General features: G+C 35.7%; 1 protein-coding gene across 2 annotated transcripts; it reads left to right on the top strand.

The window, feature by feature from the left end:
* Positions 1 to 517: 517 nt before the first annotated feature.
* On the top strand, positions 518 to 22,762 carry EIF2D_1 (Eukaryotic translation initiation factor 2D). Of its 2 annotated transcripts, none has more exons than XM_051211464.1 (14): positions 518 to 4,204; positions 4,248 to 4,334; positions 4,377 to 4,561; positions 4,598 to 4,681; positions 4,718 to 4,820; positions 4,858 to 4,965; positions 6,033 to 6,226; positions 10,217 to 10,346; positions 11,192 to 11,237; positions 12,309 to 14,010; positions 17,252 to 17,341; positions 18,021 to 18,267; positions 21,034 to 21,205; positions 22,283 to 22,762. In XM_051211464.1, exons 2-10 carry the CDS (start codon positions 4,279 to 4,281, stop codon positions 12,414 to 12,416), a joined length of 1,014 nt encoding a protein of 337 aa, XP_051071527.1. In that variant the 5' UTR covers positions 518 to 4,204; positions 4,248 to 4,278; the 3' UTR covers positions 12,417 to 14,010; positions 17,252 to 17,341; positions 18,021 to 18,267; positions 21,034 to 21,205; positions 22,283 to 22,762. The 2 variants fall into 2 exon arrangements, with proteins under 2 accessions (XP_051071527.1, XP_051071528.1); XM_051211465.1 differs by having other exon boundaries at positions 518 to 4,334; positions 12,309 to 12,412; positions 13,864 to 14,010.

The raw sequence follows: 22,762 nt of genomic DNA, 5'->3' as shown, positions 1-22,762 counted from the left end.
GGTCTACGCGACTACTCACTATCCATAAACTTCTTTTCACCCCAAAAACACGGTTTCGGGAAAGTCCGCTCTTGCATAACCAACTTGCTAACTGTAGTAGACAGGTGAACAACCATCCTTGGTCGCAAGCGAAGATTTGACCTAATGTGCATTTACATAGTTACGCAATACAGCAGAAGAGACTATATATCCATCTTCCATTCCTTGAGAGTAGCCAAATCCTGGAATTTGCCGCTGGCTGAGCTAATCTAAGCGACTGCCTAGGAGTTCCTAAAAAGGGAACTTGTCATATTCTTGTGGACTAAGGACAGTATCTCGCTTACATTTACTAATTTTATTTTCTCTTATAAACGTATCTAGGTTCTTACCTGTAAGCATCGATGATTCATTACTGCTAGATAAGAGGACATGTTAAGCAAGAGTCTCTTTCATTTAGTCTAGAACCATTTGAGACTATATGATGCATGCTGTGAAGGCATTGGATTTTGAAACCGGTGCTCTTGAGGACTAGGTGCGTAGTTTTATACCTTACGTTACCGTGTTGTTAAGACCATAGATTCAATAGCTGTAACCGTTATTGATGTGTCGGAGTTCATTTTTAGATGTAATTACACTCAATGTGTACGGAATATGCGCCTTATTTCCGAGCCACGAGCCTGATTTTTGTAACAGTGAACCATATACATAGGAACTCCTTATTGTTAGCTTTTCAAACTGTGTATCTAAAGGGAAATTTATTTGTCTTTTCGTGTAATTCAGTCTATACATACGAATCTTGACTTTCTTTATCTGCTTTATCAGCGAACGAGTTAAGGCGTTAGGTGACGCGAGTGTAATAAATTAATTTCTTACACTTGCGTGAACAATTGTTCAAGAGATCGTCGATAATGACATCGTGTGTTAATAGCTGGCTCTTCGTGTACATAACCTAATATCGAGATGATATTCTGCGGTGCATTTTCAGTTGAAATTGATCGTACGACACTGGCAGCATATTTCATGAAATATCAATGTATGGAATTTGTTATAGTAAATCACGTTGTGTCAGTCAGTCAGTCAGTTACAACATAGAACCAGGCACAAATGTGCATCGTTCCAAGTTGCCACACCTCATTAACACAGCAAGAAGAACACCGGATTCATAGAAGCAGTCAACTCAATGGTGTAATATATACAGGAAAGATTGCACATAAGAATATAGTACAGGAAGAAAGAATTAATTCGTAGAAAGATATGAGACGATTTTAATCTCACGGTTGAAGGGAAGAAGGAGAGTGTATACACCTACGCCATTTTGATCGATTCTGAGCCATGTCACTAAGAGTCTCCAACCATTGGTTACGATAGTCACGCGGACCCCAACCAAGTAGTCTGCATCTACCAACATGGCTCAGACCAGAGGTTAGTGACTTCAAGCACTGATGCCACGTTGTTGTTCGGCCACCCCTACTTTTCTTCCAACCGTCTCCAACACTAGTCAGCATTACGCGTCGTGGTAGTCGGTATTCAGGCATACATAACACGTGGCCCAACCATCTCAGTCAATGAAGATTTACAACCTCATCAACTGGTTTGCCATAATTCCCTAATACCATGAGTCTAATCTCATTATTATTTACTTGGTGATCCCAGCAGATTTGAGCAATATTTCTAAGGCATTTGTGATCAAATACTAGTAGCTTACGAGTATCTTCTACCCTTTATAGCCACATTTCGCGGTCGTAAAGCTGAACGGAACGAACTGCCGCGCAGTATACTCGTCCTTTTATTGATAGACGGATACTTTGCCTTTGCCATAGGTGACGTAAGTTGGCAAAAGCCAAACGAGCTTTCTGAATTCGTGCAGAGCTTTCGTCAAACACCAACCCATTATGGCTGATCAGACTTCCAAGATAAGTGAAGTTATCGACGCGTTCGACTACTTTATTCCCTATCCTTAGTTCAGGTGTTGACGAGGCCAGTCCTGAAGCAACAACTTGTATCTGGAGGGAGAGGGACGCATGCCAAACATCCTGGCATTGTTGCTCAGTGCTATCAAAATACTCTGCATTTTATCAGCGTCTTCACCAAACAGGACTATATTATCTGCGTATTCTAAGTCGATAAGTGGACATCCTGGAAGGAGATCGATTCCCGAAAATTCAGTCGACCAGAACCTGATTCCCATCAATATGTCTATGGTGAAGTTGAACAAAAATGGGGAAAGTGGACAGCCTTGACAGACACCACTTGAGGTTGCAAAAGCAGATTACAGTTCGCCATAAGCTCTGACTCCACTAGTAGTGTTCGAGTAAAGAGCCTTTACAAGGTTTTTGTACTCCTGAGGTACGCCTTGCAATGACAGACACTGCCACAGAACCTCTCGGTCTGTAGAGTCGAATGCTGCTTTTAAGTCAAGAAAGACCACCATTGTCGGATGCCGATAAGCATGCCTGTGTTCTAAGGTCTGTCGAATGGTGAATATGTGGTCTATGCGGCCACGACCAGGTCTGAAGCCAACCTGATTTTCTCGTGTTTAAAGTCCACGAGTTTTTGTTAGGCGTCCGATCATTATCGAGGCTAGTATTTTAAATGCTTTATTAGTCAAAATAATCCCTCTATAGTTGTCACAGGATGATTTTAACCCTCTCTCATATATTGGGACGATAAATGATTATGACCAGTCAGATGGAATAACGTCCAACTACCAGATTTTAGCTAAAATATTAGTCAACCTAATTGCTAAAATTAGATCACCATCCTTAAAGACCTCTGGAGCTAATCCTTCTAGACCATCTGCCCTTCCTCGTTTCAGATTAGCTATAGCCTTCTGAACTTCAGGTAGAGTCGGGGGACCTACTTCAATGTTCCATTCAAACTGTGTCGCATTGTGTACATTTTCATTAATGAAGTAACCTAAATTTTAACAAGTGCCAGACCGTTCTAAATGCCAGGTTACTGGAAGTATATAATGGTGACTTGAAGATTTTAGTCCATGAGTTTGTCCTACTTGTTTTATCGCTTTCTCAACGGTCATATTTATGTGGTATGTCCTGTTCATATATTAGAAAAAGTTTAATATCCATCCAATGTCTTTATCCGCAAAATAGGAATATATTATATTAAACGGTAATAGAAATAATCAGTTGCGCGTAGAATAACTGTCTTGTTGAAGATTACTTCGTAATGTCTGCACTTCTCACCTGTTTCCCATAGAGTTGGTGTGCTTGCCAGTTATGGTATCTCCGTAAAAGGCTACAAATTTTTGTTTCTTCGTCCACCAACAGTCATCTACATTAATGATTAATGTTAATAATCCACAATCTTACCGATTCTTAGCCTGGCTCTCCAAAATACATACATGTCAGTATCGTAAATCGTTAAATAAGTGTTACTGGCAACACCGGCTTTTCATATCAGTTGTATGTAAATGCTGAATATAGTTATTTCTATTGACGGAGTCGCTTTTTATATAAATACTCGTTTATGGAACCAGATCCTCACATATCTGATCATACTTACAAACCCGTTTGATACCTACTGACTACGCCGTTGTTCCATCAATTTCTTTTCTCCAAATAAAACGTTTGTAAAAATCGTGTATGTAGGTAAAGAAAATAAAATGTATGTACAAGATTCTGAAATAATTAAACACTTACACTGTGTGCTATGAGGTATTTTTGGAAAATGGTAAATATTTTCTAACTACTTGTTGATAATCAATTGAGAGGAACTCTGGAAAATTTTCGGGTTTGTCCTCAACTTGCGATTTGTTTGTTTTCAATGATACTCTAACTTTCGTATTTTGTCGTTATTAACAAAATTCTAGGCGGTTGATAAAAGTCATTTAAGGCCCTAGCTCTTCATTTTGAACCTTTTTACACTCATCTGGAGGACCGTTCTTGAACCCTTAAGTAATCGTGCCATCTGCCCATTATATTTAGATCTTTTCACAGGTTGAAATCATGAGTCAGTTGAAGCTAGACCATTGAAAACCTGGAAGCACTGGACGGCCGTTTCGTCCTGGTATGGGACTCCTCAGCAGTGCGCATCACTGCTTCAACTGACTCATGATTTCAACCTGTGAAATGTCTAAAACTCTCCACAAAACCCATTCAGATATTTAGATCTGTTGTCTTTTTAACTAACGATTCAGGTGGCTTTAAAATGAAGAATATGTCGTCTAGTAGTATTCACTATTTTCGGATCATCTTTGAAGTGTTAAGTCAGTAATACTATTTTATAACACCTACTTTATTTTATTTTAGATTCTAACGGTCCTGTCTTATACGATACAAAATGTTTTTAAAACCATTCGCCGTGAGATTTAATTCTCAAATTAAGTCTTGTGAAAAGTCAGAGCTTTATTTATTTCTGTACTTAATTTTTATTTATAGGAAGCAACTTCTAAACTCATTCTATGATCAGTATGAATTAGATCCTACAAATATTTTGGAAATCTTTAAAACAAAAGATGTTCACCGTTTAAAAGTTATAACTTCTTCAGAAATAAAAGTGAATATCTACAAATTTGGAAATATTCCTTTAATTATTGAAAATGAAAAAGAACGTCTCCCCACAGGTAGTTTTTCATCTTCTATAGTTCATATTGGATAAGTTTACCTCCTATGGCATCTGCCGAACCTCCTCCCACACTTCAAAGTACATGAGAACTTAGTTTCCGTTCTAATGAAAGGGGCTGGTAAATACAGCTTTTTTAGATTCAAACATTTTATAGACCTTATGCTTCCTGGAGTAGTAACTGATGGTCCAATTCTTCCTTATACTTTTAATAAGATAGAGAAGGGTGTTCTTTGTTGTATCAGCACAACTTCCAACCGGTAATTATATATATTTTATGTATTTGATGTAATATAGCGCACCAATAGCTATCGGGCACACAGCTATGTCAAACTACGATATGTACATGAGTGCCGGTAAGGGGAAAGCTGTATCCGTGTTTCATGTTATGGGTGATCATGTGTGGTACGTTTCAAAGTTTAAGTGTGTTTTCAATTTCTTATGAATATGTTGTACATATTGTTTTGTCATTGTGTTGTTACACAGTTCAACAAAATCAACGTATATCCTCTATCCCGTGCTTTCAGCGGGCTATTTTTGAAGTTCTCAACTGTTGCGTAAGTTCCAATTCCTGATGGTCCATACCATTCCTCAAAATTTTCCAATGCCGATTGTCAATCGATTTCAAAATTTCCAGATCTACTTCCAAAGCACCTTGACAACTGCCTTCAAGTGTAATACCATATTGAACGACTCAGATAATTGTCTATTATACAAAAATGTTAAGTAAAGTAAGATAGTCATTTGATGGTTTAGCAATGTGTAGAAAAGAATACGTTTACTTTACTGGTGTTTCTCGATTCGTCATGTTTCGATGAAAGTCATCATTTTAATGGCACAAGACATCAGATATCATTAAAAACGGAAGTTCAGTGTTGACGTTATGGTCGTCTGTTTTATTTCTATGGAACGTTCGAATGCACCTTCTGAGTAAAAATCTACTGCGGTTATGTGCTTACTTACTGTTGTTCATTTGTATTACTTAATATTCTCTCTCCGTTCTTTTGTTGTAATATTAGTTCGTTTCTAGCAGGAGATTTCCTGGTGCCCTGTGGAACCAAGCTTTGCTTGTTTTACGATTAAAAATAAATTAAAACTGACGCGTTCCATGCGGACAATATTTACAGCTTATTTATATTTACAAACGTGTAGTTTTGTATCCCCTGAGTCCCACTTCTGTATCATCTTATTCTAACAAATTATCCAATAACAACTTGGATCAATCACAACTTATTCAACTAGCCTATAGTGCTTTTGCAAAACACATTACAATGAAGCGCTTCACATTCGTAACATAGCAGTATATCCCCATATTTTCTTGAATAATTTTAGAAGATCATTGACCAATGTTACCACGCTTCATTCCCATAGTTTTATTTGTTTTCCCGGAATAAACTTTTTCCATTCGTTATTCTTGATTGAGTTTGATTTATAGATATGTTGTGTGCTATTTTCTATTTGTACACGTTTAGTTCCCTGGTGTCATCATTCAACCGTCCCATTCTCCCGTGGCCTATTATCGATGAGAGTTCTCCTAAAACAAATGAAGAAATAGACAATGTCGATGATGGGTCGAAATCCCCAGTAAATATATTGTCTCAACAAATATCAGACGATAAAAATATCAGCGAAGAATTGAATGATCTTTATTTGAAAGAAGCAGTTGGTTAGTCACAATATTCAATTGCTAGATGATCAGTATATTCATTTATTATATTGCTATTATAATTACTTAATACTCTTCTATATTTTAACAGTAAAAAACGATGATGTAGAAAATATTAAACAGTCATCCTCTTGCATAGGAAATTGTTTATAACCAGGAATCCGAAGCATTGTAGTATTTGTCTTATTTGTGGATTCGTTTGACAACTGATTTTCTAAAATTGTTTGTTTGTTTCACAAATGTCAGTCAATCATCATTGTCCCACTTCAAAGAACAGTGAGAGGAGAAAAAACAACAAAAGTGGAGTTAATGTGAACAAATGCAACAAATCACTAAACTACACAAGCTGGTCGATACGAAGGATTCACCTACGACAACTGGAAAACCCTAATTCCAAACCAATAGTGCACATGGGCTCTATAATCCTGAGGGAACAAATGGCTAACGTGAGACTGTATCTCCTAGCGTTGCTGCACTGCCTTGTAGATTGGACCTCTGGCTAGAAGGTCCTGGGACTGACCACATAAGAAAACCACCTGCTTCGGTTTGAGCGCACGGGCAGTATTTTAGCCAACAAATAAACTAAATGATGAATGCAACTCGAAAAATTATTCATGCTCTAATTCTCATTCTCTCAAATCGTACTCAAAACTATTTGATAACATTCGTTTTTATTATAGATCGCGTTACTTGTCTATTCCTTTATGCTTCAACTCCTACAGCAGTTCACCTATAGTGAAAATCTTGTCCTATCTAAACGATCTTAAGTCACTGACTGGTCGAAAGTTGAATGCTACCACCGACATTAGAGGTAATTGTCATCTCATTAGATTTATGTGAGCGCTGTGATACTGCCCGGATGCCCAGACCGAATCAGGTGGTTTTCTTGGGGGGGGGCACACCCGGAGCCTTTGACCTAAAGGCCTGATCTACAAAGCAGTGGAGCAACGTAAGGAGATGCAGTCCCATGGTAGCCGGTGACCAACGATTGGTTCATGCGCCCTTTGTTCCCTCGGGATATATTAGAGCCCATATACACCATTGGTTTGGAATCAGGGTTTCTCAAATCCCCTAGGTGGACCCTCTGTGTCTACCGACCCGGTTAAGGCGCCGGAGTTTCGCCTTTCGTCCTCTCAATTTCGTAAACAACACCCCTGCCACGAGAAGGCAGTGAGTATGAAATCCCTGTCAGAAGCTATATACGCGTAGCCATGTGAAAGCATTTCGAGGAGAGTGGTCTCTCCGCACCTTCGGCCGTACCAGGGCATTCGGGAGCCCGATATGTGGCGCATATGTATCTAATGCCCCACCGTACCAATACTTGTGTGTTCAAATAAAATAAAATAAAAATAAAAGCTGCCACCGACTAAGAATACTGAACCAGTCTTTCTGAAACCACGTATGCCATTCAAACTCGCTTCTTTCAACGTCCTTACACTAATGCAGGTCGGACAACAAATAGGGTTAGCTGTGTCTGTGGAAAATCTCAACATCGATGTCTATTGTCTATCTCAGATCCATTTTCAAGACTGTAGTGAGATATTACAAATTCGTTCACCATCTGCCGCTTCGCAAACCATATTTCGTGTCTGTTCATCCGTGGACACTGTGAGATTGTCTGGTTTTGCTGGCGTTAATGTCGCATTAAGCGCCAGAGCTTACGCAACATTAATCGACTGGAGGCAGCTTAAACGTAGGCTGATAAAAAACCTAAACAATCGTGAGCAGTGGTGGATAGCCAAAGATGAAAAAGACAGCAACGATGGCTAACAGTAGACAACTGTTCAGACTTATCAAGGAAATGGGTATTAAAAATCCGGCTGTTAATGTAATTAGCTCGGATACCCATCTACCAACAAAAGGCCGAGTTCTTCATATGGATGAAGTGCGGTCAAACGGATGATCACACTGTGATCCTATCTGTACGGTTTCGGAGATGTAATGTACGTAAATGACTGGAGAGGCTTGTTGTCTTATTCAGTATAAAGTACGAACATTGATAGCTCCAGGATGTAGTTCAGAGCACAATTCGAGACCATTTCGTAAAATCGAATTGTCAGCACTGATGATTAAGTCATATTAATAAGTGATGAATGAATTTGATCGTGAACAAAAGGGTCTTGAGTACTGTTGGTATGTGGACAGTTGTCTCTCCTCGGTTGACTGCACTGTGATGAGGGATTTCCTGAGTTATCTGTAAAGAAAACCGGAATAATAGTAGTGTTTGCGAATTGGGAACATGATCCAATGCCTAAGGGAAAACTGCTCGAGGTTGGTTGCATACGGTTTTTAGTGATACTTTTAGATGTGCTAAATCCGTACGTACAAGCCTTAGCACGGGCGACGAAAATCCGCAACATCAAGTGTGCTATTTTTAGTGCTGAGCTTTTGTATTTTCCTTCTGTTTTAAGACAGCAGTTTGTTGTACAACCTCACTCTCAACCAACGAGCGTCATTTGTGGCGTAGGCGAGATATCCGTCTACCAACCAAAGACCGAGTTTACTGTGCGGCAGCTCTCTCCGTTCAGCTTCATGGACGTGGGACATGGCCATTAGGAATAGGGATGGGTGGTCGATTGATGAGGTAATAAATATTCACCAACTGATGTGGTTGGGACGTGTATTACGTATGATAGTAATGCAGAAGTTCGGCAATGTGAGTTAGGACACAGCGAAGATAATTCGGTTGGAGTCACCATCTTGAAACACCGACTTTGGTGGCTTGGACATTTCTTACTAATCTTGTCTCAACGAATTTCGCATTGCGCATCATTTGCCGACTCTGGGACTGGTTAGAAAAAGCGGTGAGGTCAGTGCATGACATGGTGTCGTGCTATAAAAGAAAGCTGTACAAGACAGGCTTCTGTCAGTCATTGTCGACTCCCTGGTTGTGGTCCTAGAGATAGTGCAACACAATGGCTTGCGACATTGTCAAAAGTGGTTCAGAATAGAAGCCTGTAGTGATCCTGCTGCAACTTTCTTTTACTTCATGAAAATGAGAGTAACTTCTTTGATTGAAAGAGTTTTTTTTGATTGTACTTTTTCTAACTGAACTGCTCTTCCCATCATTATCATTTCAGTTTTATACATTAATTTCTGTTCATTGTTGTTCTCCCTTTTTACTGTATTCGTTTCCCTTCCTCTATTTTTTCACAACCTCATTTTCATTGTGTCGCACATATATATTTGGTGCCTCCCTGCACCAATATTTATATTTTCAAATAAATAAAAAATACACAAGCTGTCTAACTTTGCAATCGTCTCAGTAAAAAAGGAAAGGATTTAACTGTCTCATAGTTGGTACATTGATTTTTTACGTTCATTGATTGGTTTAATAATTTCGTATATGCATATAAATATTACTGTCTATTAGTAAAGTCTGATGAGAATCTAATCGAAAACAATATTGTTCGCTTATATATGTTGTTCTAAATTTACAATATGGGAATTTTTCAAATTTTAACATTCAGTTGACTGAGTAGATGTGTAATCAGTCAGTGATTTAATTTATAAAACTAATACTACTAAAATTTGAAATAATTCATAATAAAGACAGTTACTTTACTCTGACTAATTTTAAGGATTATTGCATATGATCTCTGACCATTGATTTCACTTGTCTTGCTTGTCCCAATGCGAAAGCCCACGGGTCAATAATAATCGATTCTCCACATATTTTGGCTTAACAGACTGAACTTGTCTTCCTATATGCCTGCTTGCTTCGACATCATAAGTTGAGGTTGTTGTTGATTAGTCATGTGCAGCATTAACTATTTTAGCAGTTACAAATTCACGAAACGATACATCGAATTACCCTTTGTAGCTTTTATCCTCCATCTAAGTGTGACATTTGTACTTTTTTGGTTTTATTAATCGTTGCCTGGCTATTCAGATGATTATTAGCCTTCAATTTCTATCTTTTACCACAGCGAAAATGAGCTGATTCCATTCATGTCTGCATTTTTATGCATTCCTGTTTTCTTTTTGCAGAGTTACAACCATCACTTGATCTTGATAAAATTCTACGGGAGTGTTTTTTGAAAGGTCTTAAGTTGATCAAAACAAATCAACTTCCAATACAAGTGAATATTTTTTATTCTCAATACGTTTTGGTGCACAAGTAAGTTCCTCTTTTGTAAATAATAATGTATTGGTGATTTCTTTTCTTCAAAAAGTAATGGACGCTTACTATTATGTTGATTGTTTATTTGCTGTGGAGATCTAAAGGGTATTTTCGGTGTGATTCGGTTAGAATTACAATTTTCTACCTGTATGTGACCCAGCTCACCTGTAAGCTATATTTTTTGATGATGACCAGTAGCACTACTCGATTGCTCGAAACGATATAAGTGGAGCATAATGTATGCAAATCGGAACTATACACATAGATTCAAATTTTATTTGCAAATATCGTTTAAAGCAAAGTATTTGGCCTTAAGGTAGTAAGTAAGTTGCAAGTCTGTATCAAACGAACTAGCATTAGAAGGAATAAAATATTGAACTGATGTTACATCCTCTCTCAACATTCAGTTGTCTCATACATTCGTTACTCTTCTTGAAGTAGAACTCAATAACATTGACTCACTTGGTGTTCAACACTCTGTCCTACACTGATAGATGTTCTTTCTATGATCAGTACTCACAATACCTATCAAAAGGGATTGACTGTCTAGTATTTCACAAAAGTTAAAAAGTTTTGTTTCTGATCTTCTAATTAAGCATTGATACATAATACCGATAAATGTTAGACTAGGAAACTCCTCATTTGTTAGCTTTCTGATAACATCATGTAATAAAAATACATTTTAGTAAATATACATTATAAATCAAAACAGTACAATTTTCAGTATTTTCTTCCCTTTGATCAAACAACTTATTCTACTCATAGTTGGTTAAATTCCTTTTTAGTTATGAGAATTATGGTGTAGGTTTTCATAGTTTACTATTCATTTATTATCATTACAGATCTCCATCAGTGGATCTAGATATCAGGAAAACAAAATTTAAAAAGGTGAATCATTGTGTTACAATTCATTAAAGTTATAGTAACCATACGTTAAATTTATGGAATATCTTTAATAAATATATCTTTTAATAAGGATGATATGATTAGTAATTGTTTTTCATGAACCGAAAATTAAATATTCGAAAATTCTGTATTATTTCCGGAGTTACATTTGTCTTGAGCTGATTTTATACGACTGCTGTTATTACTGCTACATTGTTTCCATTGATCAGCGTCCAAATCTACCACTACTTGTTAGCAACTACTTAAATGGTGCAAAAGATGGGAAAAAATACTAAATAGGAATAGTAAAATGAAGTGAGCTCCCTGTATTTATGTTCGGATGTCCACAGTTATCACAGTTGATTTAACTTTCTAAGTAATTAAATTACTTGATACTCTCAACCACTGCCGCCTCCTTGGCCAGATTAGACATCCATAAAAACCTGTCATAATACGTCTAGCATTTCAAAGTACCAAAAGAAATACTTTTAACTATCCCTCAGGATATTCAAAAGACTTTATTTAATACCATCTTCATTAAACAGAACTGTGTCGCATATGTACTTCAGTTCGTTACACAGATTTCTGAGTAATTGGAAAGTCAAATAAAAATAGTAGTATCTACAGGTGCATATTCAGGACTAAGTTAAAAATAATGAGAGAAAGAGTATAGAGAGTGTTCTACTTTTATGTTTATTCATTCAAAAGCACTCTCATAAGTAGGTTATTTTTAATATAACTAGAATATTCACTTTGGGATTGTAACCGGAGCATAATCAAGTGACCTAGCTAAATCGTATAATTGTAGAATTTCTTCGGTAGATACAATACATGACTTAAAATCGTTTCGTAATTGGCATCTATTCACTTCTTCGAAATCTTAAACGTCCTGTTGTATAACGTTTTAACTATTATATTTATTATTCTTTTACTAATCCACAGTTCAACAACATTTATTATTGCATGTCCCACTATTTCATCTACCTGTAAACTTCTAGTAGGGGTAAGAATATAACCGATTATTCATCTTCTAACTAGGATGAATCTACTTCATTTTCTGTTTTGTTAATCTAGGTTGGCCTATTTTTGAAAGCTATGCAAGATGAAGGTTTCGTCGAGGTGACTGAACCGAAATCTGGTGTATTGATGTTAAATCATATTAATAAAGATCATATTGAGTAAGTATGGAAACTTTTTAGTGTTTCTTCAGTCGATATGTTTTTTCTGACAAAGTGGATCATTGAGTCAGTTTTTGCAAGGTCACTTCAAATTTATGTTATGAAATGCTGAATAATCTGTTACGTTTGGCTTTCAATCAGAACTTCGCACGTTCAAACACCGCTCCACCTGCTTCGATTTAGGCTGTTGGGTGATATCACTATCTCATGCGCAAAACATGCAATCTAAAACCAAATATATAAGCATGTATCTCGGTAAATACATTACATTAAAACATTGTATTTTTATTTTACTTTTGAACTATTCGTCTTTTTAGGAAAATATTAAACATTGATAACGGATTGTATTAAATGTATATTGGTGTGATTTTTAGTTGGATTTTCACCCTTTAATTTCGCATTACTGAAATTCCGTTCCTAGGGGAAACAACGCTGGTCCTTACACAGTATGTGTCAGTTCAAATTTAGTACACAAGTATTGTATTTGAATTCTGAGTTCCATTACCTTTATTTTCTGTATCTGACTTCAAACTTTCATTTAATGTCTTCGAAACAGTATCATGCTAACTTCCTTTAAACCGAACACTATGTGGCTCACTCATCCAGTACAAATTTATATGTTCCGTACTGAGCCGCATCTTTTGTGTAATGACTAGTATTTTTGTGAACGAGGACTCAAGCGGGGACAACCGGTTTACTGTTTAGCACAAAGTTACAGAATATTTTGGCAAAATATGAGAACCATACACCGAATACTTCATTTGCGAATTTCCATCATTTGTTCTTCACGTTCTGTATGATTCTTCCAGTCCACAATTCCTTTCTATTATTTTCAACTCAATCTTCTTAGCCTTCTGTTGCCAGGTTTTCCACTTCCGATTGGTGTTACATACTACTTACGTCTGTCGATATAATTAGCTTACACAACAGTATTACTGTCCAAACAGTAGATTGGGCGCTGTTCAGACTTGCTACTCAGTAGTTTAAAAGCGATCACCTAAACTACCAAGACTTCGACATACTTTAGTTCAGTTTATATTACTTGATATCATTAGCTAACGAACGATTGCCATGTATATACTGAGTGACATCACTTATTTCTTTTCCTTTTTATTTATGTGTTTATTCGCATTTGACAAATTTGAAACCTAGTTCTAGTCCCATAATTAGTCTTTTTATGATTTCAAGAGCTTGAACCAGCCAATGCTCTTTCCTTGCATTCGGCTGAACGTAGTACGTAAAATCCAAAATCAGTGCTAAGGGAACATGATAAGCTGAAGTGAATATATGTAGGTATATATCCCAGAGGACTAAAGTGTTTCTGTTACTAATTTATGATTTAAGATAATTTATTCTGTGGAGACTTTCATGTTATCGATTAGCTTACGCTGTGTAATTCATCACAAAAGTTTGATTATCTTTTTAAAATTTCATATTCTACACTCATCTAGATTACGAGGAGTAACCGTTCCTGCTTCAATAACAAATCCTAAAGTTGAGTGTCATTGGCCAGATGACTATATGGGCCCACCCCAAATTGAAGATATTCGAATAATTAAAGGACCTGTTACAGCTTTATTTTCACAGTTTGGTTATAAGTAAGTTTATCTTTTGTTTCATTAAAATTATGAACCGATATAATTTAGACCATCATTGAGAACCTGGAAGCACTAGACGGCCTTTTTGTCTTGTTACGGGATTCGGCAGTGCGCATCCATGATTCTGCACGCGGAAGTCGAACCCAGAACTCTCTGTCTCGCGTCCAAATACTTGATATCTAAATCACTGAGCTGGTTACCAACAGTAATAATGCCTAACCTCAATCAATTCACGAAATTGCGCGACCACCTTTCATTGTCTGTGGTGGGTAACTGCCTCACTCCTTGCTCTGCTGGTCGCGGCTTCTCACTAGAACCCCGGAAATTTCCTCTTAAAGTTAGTTGCTAGTGAGCATATGATAATTTCCAGTATCGGGTTGTGGAGTTCGTTGAATTTCATTGAAATCATTGAAAACCTGGAAGCACTGGATATATATATATATCTTATTATCTATTCTTTACATTTTCTAGGAATGTAACTGCGAAAACATGTTCTTAATTAAATTAAAGTAAGCATATAGAATTTCATGTTGTTAGATAATGGTTTGAATCCCAACCAAGATTAATACGTACTCATTTTTCTGTGTACGCAGCCTTTAACCGAAAATTATGACGTAATTGTTCAATAGTATTTACTAAAATTCCTAGAAGTAAATAAATCGAGCTAGATTTGTGTAAAAATACTTCATCCCTGTAATGCTAAGTGCCTACATAATGAATGTCACGTTTTCGCAATCTGTTATTTGTCGTGATTTGAGTTAGTGGTTCCAGTTATTGAACTTTTAACCAATTATGCCACCGGTCGATATATCATTTCGTATACTTTGATTGATATAACCATCTAGCATTGTTTGTCTTCACACAAAAAGGTTTGGTTTAAAGTCATGTACATCAGTTTGGATTTCACCATTTTAAATTAGAATTGTTAGGATTAAAGAAAGGTATGTTTGCCTTAGACAATTTTTATGCTGCTGATGAATCCAAATGCAGATCGAATAATTATAGATACTTTTCTAATCCAAATTTACGCTTTTAATTTTTGTGAGATTAAAGTTTACACAAGTAATTTTCTCACTAGTTAGTTACAACTAAAAACGTGTAGAAATAGGGACGTGAAATGGAAGCTTAGTTAAGTTAAATGGAAGTTAGTTTTGTTTGTTGTAAGTTATTCTTAATGATAAAGTATGGTATTAAGAAACACGTTCTGCCAGAGAAGCATGGGCTTTCAAAACATCTTATCTCAAAAATATACATATGCGCCACACATATCATTCGATTTGTGTGAGGGCTGTGATACTGCCCGGATGCCCAGACCGAATCAGGTGGTTTTCTTGGGGGGGGGCACACCCGGAGCCTTTGACCTAAAGGCCTGATCTACAAAGCAGTGGAGCAACGTAAGGAGATGCAGTCCCATGGTAGCCGGTGACCAACGATTGGTTCATGCGCCCTTTGTTCCCTCGGGATATATTAGAGCCCATATACACCATTGGTTTGGAATCAGGGTTTCTCAAATCCCCTAGGTGGACCCCCTGTGTCTACCGACCCGGTTAAGGCGCCGGAGTTTCGCCTTTCGTCCTCTCAATTTCGTAAACAACACCCCTGCCACGAGAAGGCAGTGAGTATGAAATCCCTGTCAGAAGCTATATACGCGTAGCCATGTGAAAGCATTTCGAGGAGTGTAGACTCTCCCCACCCTCGGTCGTGCCAAGGCATTTGGGGGCTACTTAACGAAAATAATTGATGGCTACCATAAAATGTAATTGTTAATTTCAGTTGTATCAACCGAAACCTACAAACGCGTGCACAGCGAACTTATACCTATTTCATTTGAAATCTAAAAACCAAAATGACTAAGCAAAAATGGATGGTGGCTAATAGTAGGATCCGGGACGTGCGTTTCTTCCTAGTTGAGACTCGTCAACTGGATGTACCTGCATCCTAGATTTGATGCTCACTCCGGGACTCGAACCCATTACCGTTCTCCCCAAACACCATCGCATTACCCACTTAGCTACTGGGTCCTTATAGCCACCAGCTTGTGCAATGGGGCTTATTTTTACTTCATTTCGTATTATTTGTTTGAATCTTCTCATTAATGTTTAGGACCGCAATTGACCAGTCTATTGTTAGCATATGTATTCGAGTCCCGGGCTGAACATCAACCATGGGATGCAATCACGTCCATCTGTGCTTATAATGCTTATAACTGAAGGCAATATCGAGGCACCTCACACAGGATACACTTATTCTAATTGCAGTCCTAAACATCAATGGGAAGATTCAAACAAACAATACAAAATGAATCAAAATAACTAAGCACGTTTATAAGGACATTAAAAATGTACGACATTATTCATATAAATCCAATTACAGTGATAAAATAACAACCTTTAGCTGCATATATTCTATCCTTTCCACCCAGAAATCTACCGAATATACATAAGAATTAAGAACAGTTTAGACGAGTTATGGCATTCATTCATCTGATGACAATTCGACGCACAGTATCCAGAAAATTAACTAGAATAGAGTTTTTTCAACATGCTACTATCCACGTTGATGTTTCGAAAATACGCTTACGTAAATTACCTCCATCACAGAAAAACCATCGATAAACAATGAAGTCTCGGATTAAAGCCATGAAAAATTATTCTAACAAAGTCGTCGAGGAACTTAATATTGAATCTTGAATCAAGTTTTATAATTTCCTTCAAGAGGTCCAGACAAAAGTGTGCAGAAACCTTAAGAAGACCTTATCAGAAACCCTTGTCAAATCTCAACTATTTGAAGCTATTCCTGAAAATTATAGAAAGTTTGTGTGCAGTTTATCAAGTCTTAACTTGCGTCGAGTTGAGATGGGACCAGTTTCATTTGGATTTAAATTTGTTTAATCACTTATGTAAACTAAAACCAATAGATGAAAAAAATCAAAGTTGGCTGAAATCTAGTTTTGTTGATATTGCCCGCTAATACAATAAATCTCAGATTCCACAGTGAAAAGTATTTTCTAAAGATCACTAAAAAGCTTTACGGTAAAAATACTACTAACCAGGACGCTGCTTTAGTCCTAAACGGTGACTAATATTCAACGATTAAGGATTTCATTGTGGGAATCTTACTGTGCAAACAAGTCACTAAATATTAAATAGGTTTACGTTATAATCCTAAGTACCTTCTAAATTAATCAGTTTCAACTTGATCTGTCTCCCTAAACTTATCAATCATTTTTTCTGTTCCCTAGATCAGGTGAATGTATTAGCCAATCAGAAGCCAGACGGACTATTGATAACTATGTTCGAAACAATAAGCTTCAATTGACTACAGATCCGAGGTAAACATGCAGAATATGTTTTAGTGCTTATTTGCTGAATAAATGTTTTTCTTTATTATTAACTCTTTTGAGCTAGTTCATAAGCAAAATAGTTTTATTAGTTTCTCAGTCGATTTCATTACTTAATGATTATGCCAATTATCATAGCATTCACCTCCTTGGTTATCTTATCATAAAGTTGGATATTTCCCAATAGAACATTTCTACAATGTTCAACCATTGTAGACTGGTAAAATATATTTGTATACTGTTTTATTTCTTATCGTTTTATCTTATTTTACGAATATATCAGTTGTGATTTATGCAAAAATAAATGTATTCTGACTCAAGATATAAATGCTACTATGACAGAAGTTGCATCTGGCTGTCCATTTAGTCTTTAACCTCACTTCAATGACATTTTAACCATTATTTTTACTACCAACTCTGAATGAAGGAAAATTTCCTCTTCAACTGAAAATAACTATAGAAACAATATTTAGTTACTAAGATGAATGTCCACACTCGGGCCTTTGATCATGAAATCGATTGTCAGTACAGGTATATAAATAATGAATATTTGATCGTGCATGATTCCAAAAAAGGTACATCCGCCATTTTCTCTTTCAAATTGTTTTTATCACCAACTTTAAATTGACTCAGCTGTACACAACTTGAAGATTATTTATTTTCCTTATAGTTTAGTTCATTTAGACAAATTATTAACGAGCATATGTGAGCCGAAAACTTTTATTGAATCCCCTGAAAGTACCATAACAAATCCAATTTTTCACATTCGTTTTGGTGATCTTATTTCTCAAGCTTTAAAGAACTTAACTACTGCTTATCGCATAATTTATCCGAACATGTCCACCCCTGTCATCTGGAATAAAAAAGAGCCACCTCATATACATTTGTATACTGTTACGAAAGCTGGAAAGAAATTGGTAAGTTAGCGTTTGTTTTAAAAGCAGTGATAGTGATCAACATTTTCTTTATGTATCACAAACGTTTGTCCCGAGCACAACTGATTACCAAAACTTCTAACCTGTCCTACCTCAGAAGAACAATCTGAAGAATGACCTTTATCGTTGTTAGGACTGTCAACTAACTTTAAGTTAAAAATCTCTTAATTGTTTATACAAAATTGTCAACCAGTATACTAACATGAATCAAGCGATGATTTAATCTAGAAAACACATGTTTTAATACTTCATAGCTACAACTCCAAGCATATCTTAATTTTGACGAATTGTTTAATGTCAATTTATTTGTAACTATACTATCGAAAAGAGTTCTATAATTTACTTGAATAAAGGGAAGTCTACATACATTGTAATTCCTTGGTCTACAAATTTCTGTATATAGGGAAAATGGTCAGGATAAAATTGTTATCTTAAAATATATAGTAAAAAAACATGAAAGACCTAGTGGTATATAGTTTTGAACTCAGTAAAAAAAAGTGCAAAAACATATAAACCAAGCATTATTTCTAAATGTTCTTTAGGCTTAAGTAAATGATTGGTCCGTAACGCTAATTTCAGCTAATCTGATTATCTTACCTAAAACTCTTCATAAACTCACGACTATATTTATACACCGAATAGTCTACAATCAACTGATTTGTTTGCAAGCTTATGTTTATGTAGCTACCATTCATTTCCGGGTTGATATTTATTAAACGTTTAAGAACAATAAACGCAAGAGAGGTTGGGAGAGTGATAGTTGAATGGATACAATAACTTAAGTTGCTTAGAAAGGAACGAGTTTAGAAACTTAACATATATTGTCAAATATCAACCTATCATCGGAAGTCTTCATTTATATCTAACTATATCAAATACTTATCCATCCATCTCAAAAAGCTATAGTCATCTACGCAAATTCAACTAATATTCAGTTATGCAATTTAGCTACCCTATAGTTCCTGATTTTCTGTGTACAAGAAATATAATCTATTACTCCTCAGTTGATCTATAGTTACTGTCTTATTTTCATCAGGCGAAGAACACGATAATAACGAATGTCAAATAGTAAATGTTGATTATTGAATTATAATTCAGTATGCGTAGTAACCACTACATGTGATAGTTCTGTTCTTTGAATATGAACTGATGAAATAACTCGACGATGAAAAAAGTTGTCATATGTTTCCCGGTTTTTTTTCAATTGTTCTTTAACTGTTATCGCTTCAAAATAGCGAATTTGTGGGAGAAACAGATTAGTAGGAAAAAGTTTTATTTTTAGACGATGATTTTGTTAAATTATATTCTCAAACCTTTCTTATAATACATGTGACTCTTATCTTTAAATAAAAGATAAAATAACAACACATTATCCCGACCACAGCTGCTACCTTGATGCAGTAGTCGAGCTCGCCTATCGTGATCCAACTGAGTTTTATTTTCTGGAATGCATTCCTTTCAGTTCTGTCATTACATGTAGGTCCGTTGGAATGTAATAAGATTAACGTAGGAAAACTAAGATCAAACTACAAAGTCATACTGCCAAATGTGCTAGAATTTGAGTGTAGTAAAGTGTTTCACTTTTAAGCCTTCTCAAAATGAAAGATTTTAACAAAAATAGACCCTAAAATTACCACATTTCAGTTTTCCCTAGGGATTTGCGCTGTTGTCGATGAGGTATGAAAAAATTGGAGCTGATAGATCCAAAACTACTCAAATTTGTGCATGATCAACCTCAAACATCTGTTCCTTGGGCCCTGTGATCATCAAGACCACTTTACTAATCCAGTCTGCTTATCACACCCAGGAAACTATCGTTCCACTATTTGGACAATCTAAAAGTAACAACCGCGCACATACTCCTAACAACAACACTGATGAAAATGAATTGTTAAATTCAGTGTCAATGTATTGACAATTCATTTCCACATCCATTATGTGTTTGTAATTTTCCGCCTCTTTGTATTCTTCACTATCTAATTATTTACACACATCTTATTACGTAATGATTTTAATGTTTTATGATTACTATTCCTAGTCCATTTACCCACGTTTGACCTTCCATTTCCAACGTTTAACTATTGATAAGAGTTTTGTTATTGTATTTTATTATTCTTACTATTATCAGTTCACCTGTCTTCCTACTATAGGCTTGTACTTTTACCTATTATGTGTAGAGACTTATTCTATTTTCAGAAGGGGTTTGTGGAGAGTTTTTAGAAATTTTCACAGATTGATGCGCACTGCTGAGGAGTCCCATACCAGGACGAAACGGCCGTCCAGTGCTTCCAGGTTTTCAATGGTGGTCTAGCTTCAACTGACTCATGATTTCAATCTATGAAATTTCTAAAATCTCCACAAAACCCATTCTAGCTTCAACTGACTCATGATTTCAATCTGTGAAAACTTATTCTATTTCACTGTGATTATTGACCCATATTGCCTTGATTGGTTTACATTTTCGTATAAATATTCATGTATATTAGAGTAAAGCGTGATGACGATCTAATTGAAAACAATTGTTCGCTTATATGTGTTGTTCTAATTTTCACAATGGGAATCTTCAAAATTCATTAGTCATTATTAGAAGTAATTTTGTAAACAACTTATTCTATCCTACTGAAGGAAAAAATAGTGATTGAAGACTACTGTTATTAATGATGACAAGTAATTTCTTTAATTATCATGTTTATTAAACTTATCTATGCGTTGATTATCTGTTCATTTATGGGTTCATCATATATTTAGACTCGAATAGCGGAATTGGAAGATTTTCACATTAATCCAGATTCATTTTCTAAACAACTGAAAGTACATTTAGCCTGTTCAGCCGGGAAAGCGGACGATCAACAATACCCGGGTAAAACTGTCATTCAAGCTCAAGGTGTTCACCTTGCAGCTATCTCGAAATTACTTACAGGTATGATGAATAAAATCTAAGAGCAAATAATAGCTGCTGTCTGTTTATATATATATATTTCATACGTAATTGCACAACTCATTGGATAATAAGTTGAGTAATTGGTGTTAATGTTCCTCGATCTTTATTTCACTTTATTAGATGAATGAGTAGTTGTTGACTGTCATATTATATTTAAATATTCTCAGGATTTATGTAACATTCTATTTTGTTATTACGATAATTACAAAGACCGCAATCAAGTAGACTGGACTTACTAACATAACTCAGTTTGACAGTCGATAACTTTATGAACAGATCCGACTTCTTAGCTTGACCCGCTTAAATTTCTTCCATCCTACTCTTACTCCAGCTTAAATTGTATTAAGTGATTGATCATACATCTCATAATATTTGAACTAATTTCATATTCAGTAATAAAAGACTTATAATTAAATAAAGTTGAATATTTGTCTTATACAATATCCTAAATAAACCTAATATGCAGACAAATATGTCGTACATGAAACGTCATGCAAAAATATGTCTATCCAAGTTTGCATATTTCACAACAACACAAAGAGCAAAACTCACTACCTAAAAATATGTACCCAACTCAAACATTGTTAAGTATATGCCTGAAAGAACCAATTATTGAGTATCGATACATGTTTTCTACTAATAGAGAGATCGTCTCACAACCTGAAATTATTTCGAAGTGGAATGTTACTGTGAATAATAGCTTTTCGATAACAATGAAATACTAGCTGCTACTTATATATGAATTCTTAAAATTATTTTAAATTTCTAACCTATTTTCGTATTTTATGTACAAAATGTTGACCGATATGATGGAATCAGTTGATTAACCATTCAGCAAATTAAATAAAAACTACGGTGAAATAGTATTGTGCTATGCTTCCCTGGCTTTCAATACTTGTCCATTTGATGGAATTCAATGACCAAAATCATCTTCACATTGAATTAATGTTAAGCAACCGATTAACGAAGCGCATTTTTTAAATTGTAATTTCAGAACTAAATACTAACAGTAAAATTATGATCTACTTTAAATTTAATTTCCTTTTTTCATTACAGAATCGTATTCAATACCAAAGCGATTTATTAAAGGCTACACAGAACCAGATAAAAAGAAGTAAATGTTAGATTTAATCACTGACATATACTTTTTTGTATACAAAATAATTGGAATTTCTCTGTAGAACTTGCTGAATTCAATGTACATTTTTTAAAAAGTAATATAATAATCTTATCACTTTCAAATGTTGGACTTAATCATCTTAATGTGAATAGAGTATTAGTTATTGAAATCCCAGAGAGTATGACAATCACAAGGTGAATTCGCTTACTACACTACAAAATACAGAATCACTATATTCAGATGCTAAGTGGTTGGAGACATTCGGCAAAAAACCCTGAACCCACGTTTCAGGCTAGTCGCCACTATTCAGCAAGGCGTATACGCAATTCTGAGGGGAATGATGCTCCATGTCGGATTCGAACCAGCGCCACTCAGCTTCACTGTCTAAGATGTTAACACTGAGCTATTCGAGATGT

Source organism: Schistosoma haematobium, chromosome ZW (assembly GCF_000699445.3).
Source record: "Schistosoma haematobium chromosome ZW, whole genome shotgun sequence".
Lineage (NCBI taxonomy): Eukaryota > Metazoa > Platyhelminthes > Trematoda > Strigeidida > Schistosomatidae > Schistosoma > Schistosoma haematobium.
This window is presented reverse-complemented; position numbering and strand designations above follow the sequence as displayed.